The 14,719-nt window shown below is 43.2% G+C and overlaps 1 protein-coding gene across 1 annotated transcript; it reads left to right on the top strand.

The window, feature by feature from the left end:
- Positions 1–9,922: 9,922 nt before the first annotated feature.
- Positions 9,923–10,729, top strand: LOC121601402. The gene has a single exon (XM_041930219.1). It carries the CDS (start codon positions 9,923–9,925, stop codon positions 10,727–10,729), a length of 807 nt encoding a protein of 268 aa, XP_041786153.1.
- The last annotated feature ends 3,990 nt before the right edge of the window (positions 10,730–14,719 follow it).

Below are 14,719 nucleotides of genomic sequence, written 5' to 3'. Positions count from 1 at the left end.
CTATTATATCCAATGAAGTTTTCGGAACAACCTGTGGTGTTACCCGCTTCATCTGTGAATGGTCCTTATTGGCGGCTTACGTTAACAAGTGTGCGATAGCTTCGTGCAACAGCCTTACGAAGTTACGTTGCATAAATCACTAGAATGTCCTTTTGTTATTCAATTATGTACGATAAGAGCCTCTCCAAAATAACCGCACCACGGTAAGACCATCGACGAAACAGGTCGTATGGGCAAGTGCAAGTGCTCGAACGACGCGGCTTTACCATTCATTGAAATTTAACGATGGTCACGTGAATTGATTACATTTTCATTCCGTAGCATAACAACACAATTTATAAAGCATCGCTTAACATGCCAACAGAACAATTGTAGATGCAAGCCAAATAATCATGCGCAATAATTTATTTTGTTTAACGTAGAGAAATTACCAGGCGTCTCCATTGTTTTATCGTTTCAGGTATACTGCTTGGTTAATGTTTTTTTTTGTGATTTCATGTTTTGTCTTATTTTTCATTACTTTTTCATTTCAGATATCATTGAGTACATGGAAAAAATATATCTTTATTAGCCAATAGTGACACTGCTGATGCGAAAGTGTTGAGGCGGGAGCGTTCATCTGCGTTGATGTGTGCGTGCAATCCATCCGGGGTCATCGATCGTGACGTCAACGGGGTTGACCGGCGAACACGCCTCACAAGAGAACTGGAAATATTAGCGAGCGCACGTGATAGAGCATAACGGGAAGCAAATTGTATGTTTTATATTTATATTGTAAATTTACGTGAATACAAGTTGGATTATGTGTCATTTAGTTAAAAAGTAAAACGCGTGTATTTCTCAGTGTCTGTACAAGAAAGAAAAGGAACATAACATGCAACATATTCAGTTATGTGCAACCAACCTATCGCATTATTTTCTTTATATTTAAAAAGATAAACCTAAATGACGGCAAGTTGACCCTTGTCTTTGTCTTATGGCATTTCATACCCTCCCTAATGTTAGAATTAAAAGATAGATTCGCTCACCTAACCATAGCAATAAGGGCTCAGACGACCCATATGGACAATAGAAGTTTGAGTCAGTGGGTTTTGTGCCACATTTTCGAGATTATATCTTTGGGTAAGTGTCTAGAAAGTTACAGGTTAATACTTCATCATATGTTGGACTAGTACAGGGGTCTCCAAACTTTTCAGTTCGCGGGCCGCATTGCTTCAAATTTAATGGTTTTGAGGGCCATTTTTCCGTTGCCTGTATCTAATGCGAACGTTTCAATATCGTCTTTATAAGAAAATAATAGCATAATATACAAAACTCCTATAGCTTTCTATTATTTAAACTTGGTCCACGTCTCTGCAAAGCAACAAATACATTTTCTTTTAAAATGGTCAAAATATAAACTATTATTATAAAACCTTCACAAAGTTGCCTCGAGCAGCATAATAGACTCTCGAGGGCCGCATGCAGCCCGTGGGCCGTAGCTTGGAGACCCCTGGACTAGCAGATTGCCACGCTAGCTATCTCCTCACTATGTCAAACGCTTTGTATATCAGCCGACCAACTGTAGGGTGGTATAATAGAAACGAAAACGAATGGTGCTGATGATGAAGATCAGAATGATGCATAGTTTGGAGATCCTTGGAACAGGCGAAATCTGCCGAATGTCAGGGAAAAGGAGAAAGGGCTTCTATACAAAAGCGAACAGCAAACAGACAACACCAGATACGCTGATTGACGAGTGCGAAAGAATCTTTATAAAATTCTTAGTGGTGATTTTTTCTTAGATGATGTGACTACCGTATCTTTTAGACAGTCAACGTTTCGGCATTTTCTGTTTCTTCTTCAATCTTCAACGTTTAGGTTTATCGTCGCTAGCTGGTTCTGCTACATTTATTTGTTTTATTAAAAATCGATGGTACATCTCCTCTTATTGAATGAGAGAAATACACAAAGAAGTCCTTATTCACGCAATGGAATACGGCTAGAAACTACTGTAACGTTCTCATAGTTTTGAATATGAGAAGCGATAATCACTTAACAAATTCTGGTAAAATTCTTACGCTATTTCCTACGCTTAACATTTCCTGTCGGGTATGGTTTGTCGACCAGCAGAATCAGTTGATCGATCAAAAGTGAGACTGTATTGATTTTAGATCCGGACCAACTTTAGTTCTGGTTTCGTACTTCCTACACTACTTCTTACCCTAAATTCCTACACTATTTCCCAAGCCAATTCCTAGATATTCCTACCCTGAATATGTGCTGCCGGATACAGTTTGTCGACTTTAAAAGGAACTGTATTAGTTGAAGACCCGGATGTGTTCAAGATCCGTTCTACAGGCCAACATGTCCATATACAGTTCCAGCGATAGAAACAACGTTAGCCATTCAGAACCGGAATGAGTTAAGAAAATTAAAGTAAAGTATCGTAATTTAGCGTTTATAACGACCCCCCCCCTCCCCCCCTCCCTTCTGTATAACGACCCCCCCCCCTCCACCCCTTGATGATGTTATTTTATATGTTTACAAAAAAAAAATCTTTTTCTTTTCATTTTGAAAAAATTGAAAACAACATTGTCCATGTTCTTTTTATTCTTTGCCTCAACAACCGTTGTCGGGCAGGGCCTGCTCTGTACCACTTGGGTGCTTGTCTTTCAGTGATTGATTTCCCTATTGATTATTGATTTCCCCCCATAGCAGGATAGTTCGGGGCTTTTACCCGAACCCGAGGCTGTAACACGGGGCGGCACGGTCCATTCGGGGCTTTAACCCATGACGAGCATGATATTAAGTAGTACGTTATGTCTCAGGTTTAATATAAAAGCTACTATCTTTGTGTAATGACCCAGGTCGTTTTCGACAACATAAATTGGGAAACGCGCTAAAATTACAGTATTTTGATTCAATTTCTTGTTAATGCCAAATTAATGCATATTTAAACTATAAACTGCTTAATAATGTATAATAAATTTGATTTTAGTTAGAAAATAGTAGAAACAAATGAAAATATATGTTGGATTGTTTAAATTGTATTTGAAACGTAAATGAAATATGCGTATAAGCACAATAACTTGATTCACATATCATAAATCAAGACTATGTTTTTTAATTCGTTTTTAAAACAAAAAGTGATCAAGATAAGACTTAAAACTTTTTTGTAAATCAATCTTATGACTAATTAAATGGTGGGATAGTTGCTCTAAGTGAAAACGGTAGATTCGGTTGGAAACTGGCTGATTGTCATTGAATCAGTTTTGAGACATTTTCTGCCATCTCGATATAAAATACGATCTGCGATGTTGACTAGAACAATGTTTCGCTGGAAGTGAACGTCTGTTTGACTTGCGATAGCCACGAACGGTACTCTATGCGTATAACGTAACTATATATTTACTGTTACTTTATGGTGACGTCGCGATCGTTCGAAGATAGACAAGGAGTGCCCGTACTTCAGCTAGCGGCCGCTAGAAGTCTCGGACTGGACGATAAACGTTCGGACTTAACGAAAGGGACCGGCAGAGCGTTTGACGGAGAGCCGGTGACCGGATGGACTGCAGAATGAACCTTTCTTTTTGATCCCAGACCTGCGTGTAAAGTGACGAATTTCTAGTTTTGCTCTTTCGTTGTCGTCTCGTTCAAAACTAAATAAAAGACACTTGATTTTCTAAAAAAGCCGTGTTGGTTGAATTATTAATTACAGGCTGGGCGTTGTGCTAAGGCGCAACATCTACATTAAACATAACTATATTCTATCAAACATAATACATCATTTCATTTGAAAAACATATTCAAACAATATATAAAATGGTTCCAGAAGTCCCAAATGGCTCCTGATTGAATAAGAGTCAAGCAAGCCTGCCTCCTGACGCAGACCTTAAGATGCAACAAAAAGACCTAAGAGTTTTCTAACCACCTTCACCTGGCAAGTTATGTTATGTTGTTCTGTATCAATGTAAATCTAAGGAAACCGTACGCTCAATAAATGTTCATGCAGGTATCTATTTCCATTTGGTTGTCAATTATTTTTTTTATTCAGTAGGGACGGCTTTGCCGTATTGCTTAGGTTGTCAATTAATAACACAAAGAAATGCTTAGTCAAGAAATACTTTTAAGCGCAAAATGTTCTGTTTATTGTGAAGTTTGTTGTTGAAATATGCAAATAGAGCTTTGCCATGCGACGAGTATACATTATCCTGAATTGGTCATAGAATCGAGCAAATTTGCTAATCAAAGACGGGTGCCAGTTGAGATTAAGAAATATTTTGTATGCTTTCATTACAATTATTATTACTCTTTTTATGGGTTTTTTGTCCTACAACGTATGTACAGTGGTTATGGATTTTTGTGTGACTCAAATCATTGGAGAAAATCCTCATTTTCAATCATCAAATCATTTTCCAGCCCTGGTACCTTAGGAGTGATCTTGAATTGTACGTCGAGAAGTGTGCTGTCGTTACGTTTGCGAGAAAGCGGTGTCTCTTAGTGTTCGATTATGCGTTAAATGGATCTACCATTGAGCGCAAAAGCTGTGTCAGAGATCTACAGACTGCTCCTTGACGAAAAGTTGAGCTTGCACGATCAGCTGGAGCATGTTGTCGCTAAGTAAAAACAATTGATCGGCTTACTAAAGCAAATTGCTCGTGACTTTACTGACCCGGTCTGGGACAAGACGTTGTACTGCGCATTGGTGCGGCCAGTGCTGGAATACGCTTCGGTAGTATGGTGGCCATCAGCTTGCCCGTTTGGAGTCGATTCAGCGCAAATTCACGCGGTTCACTTTTCGCTTCTGGAGTGTCCAAGCGGACTATGACCGTCGGTGTGCGCTGCTAGACATTAAGTCACGGAAGCAACGCTATTGTAACGCCCAGAGGTTATTTGTTGCGGGACTGCTGGACTACTCCATTGGCTCTCCGGCGCTACTCTCCAGTCTCATCTTTTACGTCCTATCGCGATCGCTCCGCGCCAGATCGTTACTTGACGTAAAGAATCGTTGAATCCGCTTTGGTGATTCTGACTCTTTTCTATGTTTGTGCCGTGAATTTAATGTAGTAGGTGATCGTCACCAACCGGACATGTCACGCGACGCGTTTATGAACTGTATTCGTGCCGTGCGGCCTACTTTGTGTTAACTTACTTTTTACTGCATTTAAGATCATGTTACATATTTTTTTATCTTATTGTACCCCGCTTCAGAGGACTACATTCAGCGGGTCCAATTTAACTAATAAAATTTCAAATACTATTTACTAATGTTTATATTTTCAGAATGTCTTCATATAAGACAAATACATTCAAAGGCAGTATAAAAATGTACATTCTGTTATTGTTATACATAAAATATTACAAACTATTACTAACCACGAATCATGGTTAATAATTACTAAGTCACAGTCACTTCCTATCAAAATGCTGAAAAATTATAAACCTCTAACATACAAGCCATGAAAATTGGCTGTATTCTTCAGACTCCATCCGATGAGCCTACAAGCATCGTAAACTAAAGCATAATTGCAGATATCCTTTGTGTAGCGGACTTTAGGATCCTCATAACATCATACTACAAGGGCCTTCGAACATTATGCTACACGAGCAAATGCGTTTGTTTGATACATTTTGCATAGTGAGCAGCAATATCATGTGTGGGCATAGCACAACCGTTGCCACAATCGATACAATATTGTCTTTGCTAGGTCGAGTGTATCGTTTAATTAGATTTTGATTAAGGTATTCAACCGACGTGTGAAGCGCAGATAATGCGACGGTGTTGTGATAACACTAATAAATAGAAACATGTAGACCAGGCGTGGAATTATTTCACATGTAGAACTTCGACAACGACACCTGGACATTCAATGGAGAAAGTGGGAGGAAGGTATAAGACTATCTTCAATGCAAGCATATTATACAATGTTAAATATTGTTTAAAACTGTGTTCACAATGTTATTGCAGGAAAGTCATTCCAGAATAAATAACAATCTCTAAAAATCTAAACATTCCAGCAAAGCTGCAGCCCAAACTCTTATGTGTACATGGAGGAATGTGTGTATGTGTACTGTTTAGGAAAACTACTTAAATCTTTCATTTTATCATTTATTGCTGTGTTTCAAGCAATATCAACCAAAGATCTCTTAAACTGGTATTAAATACCTTACCTGTACAACTCACCTTTAAATAAAAATGTTTTAAAGGCTATCGTTAGTACACATGTTCATAAGCTATTCCTGGAAAATCAATAGAATTCATGATGATTTTAGCTTGCAGCAACATGCTATTGTTTATTGGTTTACCACTCCTGCATTTTGCGTATCAATTACATTGGCTGTAATCCTTACATTGTTTTATCGTTAACGAGCATCAATTATGGCTCCTATGCGAGGAATCGAATTTCATTCATGCTGTCGCTCACGCGACGTGAGTACCAGTGAGCGTATGCGTAGGCGGTGAGCGTATGCGTAGGCGCCTACGGTGAGCGTAGGCGGAGCTTAGTAGTACCACTACTACTAAGCCGACAAAACTGTTTCCTTGCGGAACACATGCATCAGAGCTGCGCGGCAACAAGCGCAAGTTGGCAAACTTGCGCACAGGAACCCTGGTTCGATTCCGCGTAGCGATTACTATTTTCTTCTTACGTTCCAGAACAGGATTACACTAAAATACGGAAAAAACGTTTTACTAAATATAATTATATTTTCGCGGAAAATGCTCTAGGCAATCGCTAGAGCAGCATGTTGCTTGTAAACGACTCCAGTGGAAGAAAAATAAAATAAGTAGTAGCAAAAGGAGAAATTTTGTGCAAGAGACTATTACTTCCGATTATTCCGAAAGTATTTAGATCCGTTCCACACAAGCCCTGTACTCCCTTCGAGACCCTACCCAAGGCAATCTTGACTGGACACTACTTGGCGAGAAGGCGTGGTCACCATCCTCTCCTTTACTACCCGGGCTCGTTCCCTCGTGTCAACTGACCAAGGTGTTCGACATTGGCAGGATTCCCCTTCCGTCCGCATAGGCCCCCGCAAGCTTGGGGCAACTAGCTGGAAGGCAGCCGTGAGGCGCGAATCTCTGTCGGTGAAGACGCTGCGGGAGGGAGGCACTTGGTGCAAGACCGTGGTCGGCGGGTCCGCTTCGTCCATCCGCTTCGACAGCACGGGAAGGCAGCGGGCATATATTTGCCGCACGGAAGCCGACGGCATCGCCAGGACCAGTCTCCTTCGCGGCTGGTCGGTGCACGACGGAGGCCGGGCGACATTGGTGGCTCCAGAGAGGACTAGCAACCGCTAGATTCTACATCGTGAGGCGTACAGATACGGACTGTATCAAGGCGCAAGGGTGCTTCGAGGAAGTGCTTCCATCGGACCGGTGGACGTTCGAGCAGGTTTTCCGGAAGGCGAAAGAACGCGCCAAGTGATCGCGTTATCTGGCCTGCGGACAAGTACCATCGCGTGAACCGACTGGTGGCAACTCGGCAGCAACAGGCAGCGACGTGAGACGATTGGCTCAATCTGGTTCAGCAGATAGAGGAAGAGAAGAGAAGACCAGAGCGACGAATCGCAGCCGCTGATATGGAGACGAGAGGAAAGAGTTCGGGAAAGCTCTTTGTAGTAAACCCGAACGGGGCGTGCAGGTTATGCACGAGGAAAGATGAATTGGACCAAATGGTGCAGTGTGATGACTGCGACACCTGGTTCCACTTGGGCTGTGCAAAGCTATCCAAGTTACCGACGGAAAGCGAGCCATTTTTGTGTGTTGAATGCGATAAGCGCCCAATGGAAGAAGTTCCGGGGCCTTCGAAGGCAAACGAGCCGGTAGCGGGAACGAAGATAGCGCCCGAGCAATCGCTAATATTGCAGCTTGTGGAAGCATTGAAAATGCTGCAGGGTGAGCCAAAAACCACCACCACGCCAGCTGTAAAAAAAGACGAACTGGTCGAACTTCCTGTGTTCGACGGAAGGCCGAGAGATTGGCCGTTCTTTAAGCAAACCCTAACGGAAACTACCAAACAAGGTAGATTTACTGAGCTGGAGAATCTCCAAAGAATCCAACGATATGTGCGAGGCGAAGCCGCGAAATGCATAAGACCACTGCTACTCGATTCGAAAAATGTGGCTGCGATAATCGATAGGCTAGAAGAAAGCTTCGGTAGACCTGAACTGGTGTACAGGGAATTGTTGAAGGATGTGATGAAGGTACGTGTTGATCATGCAACAAAAATACCGGAATTATCAAACGCCATTGATAATCTGGTTACCAACATGATCGTACTAAAGTGTACGTCATACCTGAACGACGCAAGACTGATCGATGATATAATAACAAAACTAGACATGACGTACCAGGAAAAATAGCTGGAAGGCAGCCGTGAGGCGCGAATCTCTGTCGGTGAAGACGCTGCGGGAGGGAGGCACTTGGTGCAAGACCGTGGTCGGCGGGTCCGCTTCGTCCATCCGCTTCGACAGCACGGGAAGGCAGCGGGCATATATTTGCCGCACGGAAGCCGACGGCATCGCCAGGACCAGTCTCCTTCGCGGCTGGTCGGTGCACGACGGAGGCCGGGCGACATTGGTGGCTCCAGAGGTCGCCCGGCCACTAGAGGTGCCACGATGCATCAGGCCGGCAGGTGCAATCTTCAGTGAACTACACACGTTCGTAGATGCATCTACCGAGGCATTTGCTGCCTGCGTATATATGAGAAGCTTCGATGGAACAAACACCGTCACCCATTTACTAGCAGGAAAGGCTCGGGTGGCGCCCATTAAGCAATTGTCGATTCCACGCCTGGAATTGCAAGCGGCAGTTTTGGGGGCACGGTTGGCCAACACGGTTAATCAAGAGCTAAGGGTGGAGGTAACAAGAATGTATTACTGGAGCGATTCGCAGACGACGCTTGCGTGGATTAAAAATAGGAGGCGACGATACCATCCGTTTGTCACCCATCGAGTTAGTGAAATTCTCGAAACGACGGCCATGAATCAGTGGCGCTGGGTACCAACTAGAGAAAATCCAGCAGACGCAGCGACGAAGCTTACAAACAACCAAGAAATGTGGTTGTCAGGACCGGCATTCTTGACAAAAGGTGAGGATGAATGGCCTATGAGCAGGGCTGAATTGGCCACGGAAGAAGAAGTGGTTAACTGCCATTCGGAAAATGCTGACCCTTTAAACATAGAACGTTACTCCGAATGGAAAAAGCTAGTTCGTCACGGTCTAATGTTACGAAAATTTTCGCAGTACGTTGCAGACAGAAAGAAATTCACAAAAGTTATTCGAATGAGTGACGTAGAAGCAGTTGAAGGGTACCTCTACAAAAAGGCGCAGCGAGAAGCATTTCCAGAGGAAATAAAATGCTTAGAGAAGGGAGAAATGGTGGGCAAGACGAGTTCACTGCGAACGCTGACGCCATTTTTAGACAAAGTTGGAATAATGCGCAGCAATAGCCGACTCTGCAATGCGGAGTGTATTCCATCGACTGCAAGATTGCCTATTATCTTGCCACAAAAGCACCGTTTGACGAAACTCATCGTGCGCGATCGCCACGAAAGGTGTATGCATCAAGCAGACAATGTGGTAATAGCAGAACTAAGGCAAGAGTTTTGGATTATCAACATAAGGGCGGCGCTTAATAACGTCAAGCAGTGCTGCCAATGGTGCATATTACACTCCTGTAAGCCGGTGGCACCCATGATGGCACCAGTACCAGACTGCCGAGTTAAACCGTACACCCCGCCATTTACTCACTGCGGAGTCGATTATTTCGGACCGTTCGAAGTAGCAGTTCGCCGATCAACTGAGAAACGGTGGGGAGTGATTTTCGTGTGTATGTCCACACGTGCCATACATTTGGAGGTAGCACCGAAACTCGACACAGACAGCTTTCTCATGTGCCTTAAAAATTTCCAACACAGAAGAGGGAAGGTTAGTCACATGTATAGTGACAATGGCACTAACTTCGTTGGTGCGGAGAAGGAACTTCGCAACCTAGCGAAGGAAATCAACGATAGAATGGGAAGAGAAGCAGCCAGTGAGTTCCAGATAGAATGGCACTTTAATCCTCCATCGGCACCACACTTCGGCGGACTATGGGAAAGGCAAATTCAGACCATCAAAAAAGGTCTGAGGCAGATGATGGAAGACTGGAAGCTGCGCAAACCGTCGCCAGAAAGATTGACCGCTACGCTGCTGCAAATTGAGTTTATATTAAACTCAAGACCCTTGACTCATATACCAGTGGATAACAAAGAGGAGGAAGTACTAACACCCTTTCACTTCCTTTTAGGGCGAAGCGGTAGCGCTATACCGCCGTGGACGCTCTCAACCTCCAGCATCGACCACAAGCAGTTCAAACTAGTCCAGCATAACGCGAAGCTATTCTGGGACAAGTGGAAGGGGGAGTATCTGCCTACGCTCCTAAAAAGGGATAAGTGGACCAATAAGGTGGTGCCAGTGAATGAAGGTGATGTCGTTGTACTGACTGATGACAACGCTCCTCCAGGATCTTGGATAAAAGGTCGGGTGAATAAGGTGCATCTTGCTAAGGATGGACAGGTCCGATCTGTTGAGGTGAATACCTTAAAGGGAATTTTAACTAGACCAGTGGTTAAAATAGCAGTGGTAGACGTGAAGGATAAGGAGCACTTGCTCATCACAAACCCAGCCAAAAGGAAGATTAGTATGGCACAATACCTTATCACGAAACGAAACAAAATGGAGGATACAACAAATCAGCAGTAAGGATGACGATTCAAGGTGGTAATCCAAGCGATTGGATTACGAGGGGAAGGATGTCGCTCACGCGACGTGAGTACCAGTGAGCGTATGCGTAGGCGGTGAGCGTATGCGTAGGCGCCTACGGTGAGCGTAGGCGGAGCTTAGTAGTACCACTACTACTAAGCCGACAAAACTGTTTCCTTGCGGAACACATGCATCAGAGCTGCGCGGCAACAAGCGCAAGTTGGCAAACTTGCGCACAGGAACCCTGGTTCGATTCCGCGTAGCGATTACTATTTTCTTCTTACGTTCCAGAACAGGATTACACTAAAATACGGAAAAAACGTTTTACTAAATATAATTATATTTTCGCGGAAAATGCTCTAGGCAATCGCTAGAGCAGCATGTTGCTTGTAAACGACTCCAGTGGAAGAAAAATAAAATAAGTAGTAGCAAAAGGAGAAATTTTGTGCAAGAGACTATTACTTCCGATTATTCCGAAAGTATTTAGATCCGTTCCACACAAGCCCTGTACTCCCTTCGAGACCCTACCCAAGGCAATCTTGACTGGACACTACTTGGCGAGAAGGCGTGGTCACCATCCTCTCCTTTACTACCCGGGCTCGTTCCCTCGTGTCAACTGACCAAGGTGTTCGACATTGGCAGGATTCCCCTTCCGTCCGCATAGGCCCCCGCAAGCTTGGGGCAACTAGCTGGAAGGCAGCCGTGAGGCGCGAATCTCTGTCGGTGAAGACGCTGCGGGAGGGAGGCACTTGGTGCAAGACCGTGGTCGGCGGGTCCGCTTCGTCCATCCGCTTCGACAGCACGGGAAGGCAGCGGGCATATATTTGCCGCACGGAAGCCGACGGCATCGCCAGGACCAGTCTCCTTCGCGGCTGGTCGGTGCACGACGGAGGCCGGGCGACACATGCATTTTCGCAACAAAAAGTGTTCAGCAGAATATTTTGTTCAATAATGGGAATAATCGCTTGAGCAAGAAAATCAAGACAACCCTCGGTTATATGGATGCACAACTTCTTCGTCTTATAGCGCACATCTTTTTATGTTGAGATAAATTAATTACATGTGACTTGGAGGCAGGAATGATTTGACTGAAGCATTAAGCATGAATTAAATTACAATGGACAAAACACTCAATGTCCAACCTATAACCTTGCAAGCAATAGTTCAGGAAGCCTGTTGGTAATGGGATATTATGACACATGAATGAAGACGATTCGGCAAACAATTTGGAACTGGAACAGTCTTTACTTCGGACAACGATAAACAAAGATGAACAGCAAAATCCGGATACGCATTTCGGGGGAAATCGTGCATGCTACGGGCTTCGAGCATAATGTTTGGACAAGAAGGATGACAAGAACCATGAGCTTATAAAGGTGTATACCATGGCAGGTGTATAGGCAGGATACGATGGCTGGGGCATGTTATCCCGGACTCGGAAGTGATAAAATCGCAAGGGCCGTTACTGGGGTCCTCTCCTTTTTAAGTTGGTAGGCTGAAATTTCAGCCTGTCAGCTGTTTGCATTGTATAGCAGTTTTCGAGCAGCTATCTAAGTGGGTAAAATATACAGGTGGGCTTATCCCAAGGTGTATGAATTTAAAAGGCTGATTTTTATCGCTTCTGCTTCTGAATGAAGATTTTAAGAGGGTTTTTTTGTATTCGTCAAACCTCCAGAAAAAAGTCAAAAAGTAATGCTTATGAACAAAAAACATGCTATGAGACCACCTGGACTACATACACTTTGATTATGTATTCTATCACCTGATCTCTTCAATGTACCTTGGGATAAATGTAAACACCAGCTTGTTTTACCATTTTTCGAGCAGGTACTCAAATCTAATTCTAGCTTTGAGGCTAGAATAATCTAGACTGAAAATTGCTGGCTAGTTTTGTGTGTGGTTTTGTATCAAGTGTTGACATCAGCCTCCAACTGTCAAACTCCATACAAAAATCATATTAGAATCGTGAAGGGGCCCACTTATGGATAATTTTCAAAGTGCGTCACCTAGTGATCTTCTAAAATGTATACAGAAGTATTCATTAGGAGATCTGTATACAAATGAAACGACATGCTTCCGATTTTTTAAAAATAATTCTAGTAACAGTAGCGTCGAGTTTTTGCAAATAAAAAAAAAATTAAAAAGCATTTATGTTCACCAAGGAACAGGAACGCCTCATTAACAAGTTACTAATGTGCACTATGGAAGTAAATTTAACACAGAAACACGATCATTAAACTCAGTTGGCGAAATCCTCGGCTCAAAAGCGTCGCTGACGGCGTTGAAAGCACGGCACATGAGTAGGAACGGGTCAGAGGAGCCAAATTGCGTTCTACGGTCGTCGAGGGCCAACATTGCCCGAGTCCGGAGCGGCCTGGCAGGAACGTACAGGTACAGAAATTGGATGCAATTGTAACCTAGTTAGCTAATTTAAAAGCACGATAAGTAAAGTTTTAATGCATAAATGTGAAGTTAGCTGTAATGGGGAGTAAATAAGAAGACCGGAGATTTGAGTTCTACACGATTTATTTCTCGTCTCGTAGTTCACATTCAACCGTTCCAGTATCGTTCCCCAAACTAACTCCTCGTCCCCAAAGCGCGCACCGCTTTTATATCTTCTGCCCATCTTCCCTCTCGCTCCGCGTTACACGCCGTAGCCGCGTTCTCCTTCCTTGCTCATTCTCGCACGTTATTCTTTCCCTCTCGCGCACATTCCGTCGCTCGCGCACGCTTCCTTACTCTTCCCCATTTCACATAAATTATACTTATGAGTGTACTACAACAAAAGTACAAATAAATAACAAAATGATGGTTGGTAGATAATAAGTCAGCGGCACAATAAATAATCTTTGGGTTTCATTTGTAGAGGTAGAGGTAGAAGAAGAGAGTGAAGAGCGGAGCTATCGCTGAATAACTAAATAAGGGGAGGGGGAGGGGGCCGAGGTCGCCCTGTGTTTCTGCCTGTGTTTCTGGCGAGGACGCCAGATGACCACGGCTCTGAGCTATATTCTGAGCTGCTATATTTTTTTGTGTAACAAAATTAAGTTTTCAATCATTTGCATCATAAACAATAATATTAAAAAAATATCCTACCACCTCGTATGAAGTTTCGCCATTTCGCCACCGTTTTTTCCAAAGCGTTCACATCTACCTGTCTATCCCATTTCAGTCAGGTTGTATCCAAATGAATCCCACCTCAGTTTGATGACGTTTTGTACGTGGAGGCCGCGCAGTTGGTGGAAAGCATATTTTTTACGTTCGAACGTGTGCTACTTCAAGGTGGAACCTTGTTTTTGTTGATGTGACTCGATTATTTGTGAGACGTGAGCTGAAATCTGATGCACGCTGTGCAACCGTATGGGTGACACCCTTTTTTAGCGAAATCGATATAACATGGAAAACCAAACAGACAAAAAGAAAATTAAGTGTTGACTGCCGATGAACAGAAAATCCTTCAGGAAAGGTAAATAAATAGAAGCAGCGACAAAATTGAATACAATTTCTGATACTGACGTTGCTGACGTTGCGGTGTGTTTTTGTGCACCCTCAGAGCAACCTTCTTGAGGGCGCCAATGCTTAGACAGTGTAATGTGACGGCTTTTCAGCACCATTCCTACGTTAGTTGACCCCAAAAAAGGTGAGCTTTCTCGGAAGCAATACATTTTTGTACATGAAGCAGACAAGAAAACATGTGTGTTGAAAATCCCTCGATAATGTGGTTTAAATTCCATTCATAAAAGGGAGACTCAAAACAAGTTCCATCAAATGTGCCGATCTAACGCTGATCCAATTTTACGAAGCAAAAACAAACTCATAAACGCATGATGAACCAAATGGTTATTCTTAAAAGGATATTACAACTCAATCAATTGATTATGAGTTTGATATAGGATTTTCAACATTTGATGCTTTTTCTTTGGTTATAAGGAGCGTAGCCAGCTTAAACAATCTCTTTGGAAAGACATAAGATGAGCGTAGAATTGTCATTAG

The sequence above is a fragment of the Anopheles merus genome, unplaced genomic scaffold, assembly GCF_017562075.2.
Source record: "Anopheles merus strain MAF unplaced genomic scaffold, AmerM5.1 LNR4000085, whole genome shotgun sequence".
NCBI lineage: Eukaryota > Metazoa > Arthropoda > Insecta > Diptera > Culicidae > Anopheles > Anopheles merus.
Note: the sequence above shows the minus strand (reverse complement) of the source record. Positions and strands in the feature narration are given on the sequence as shown.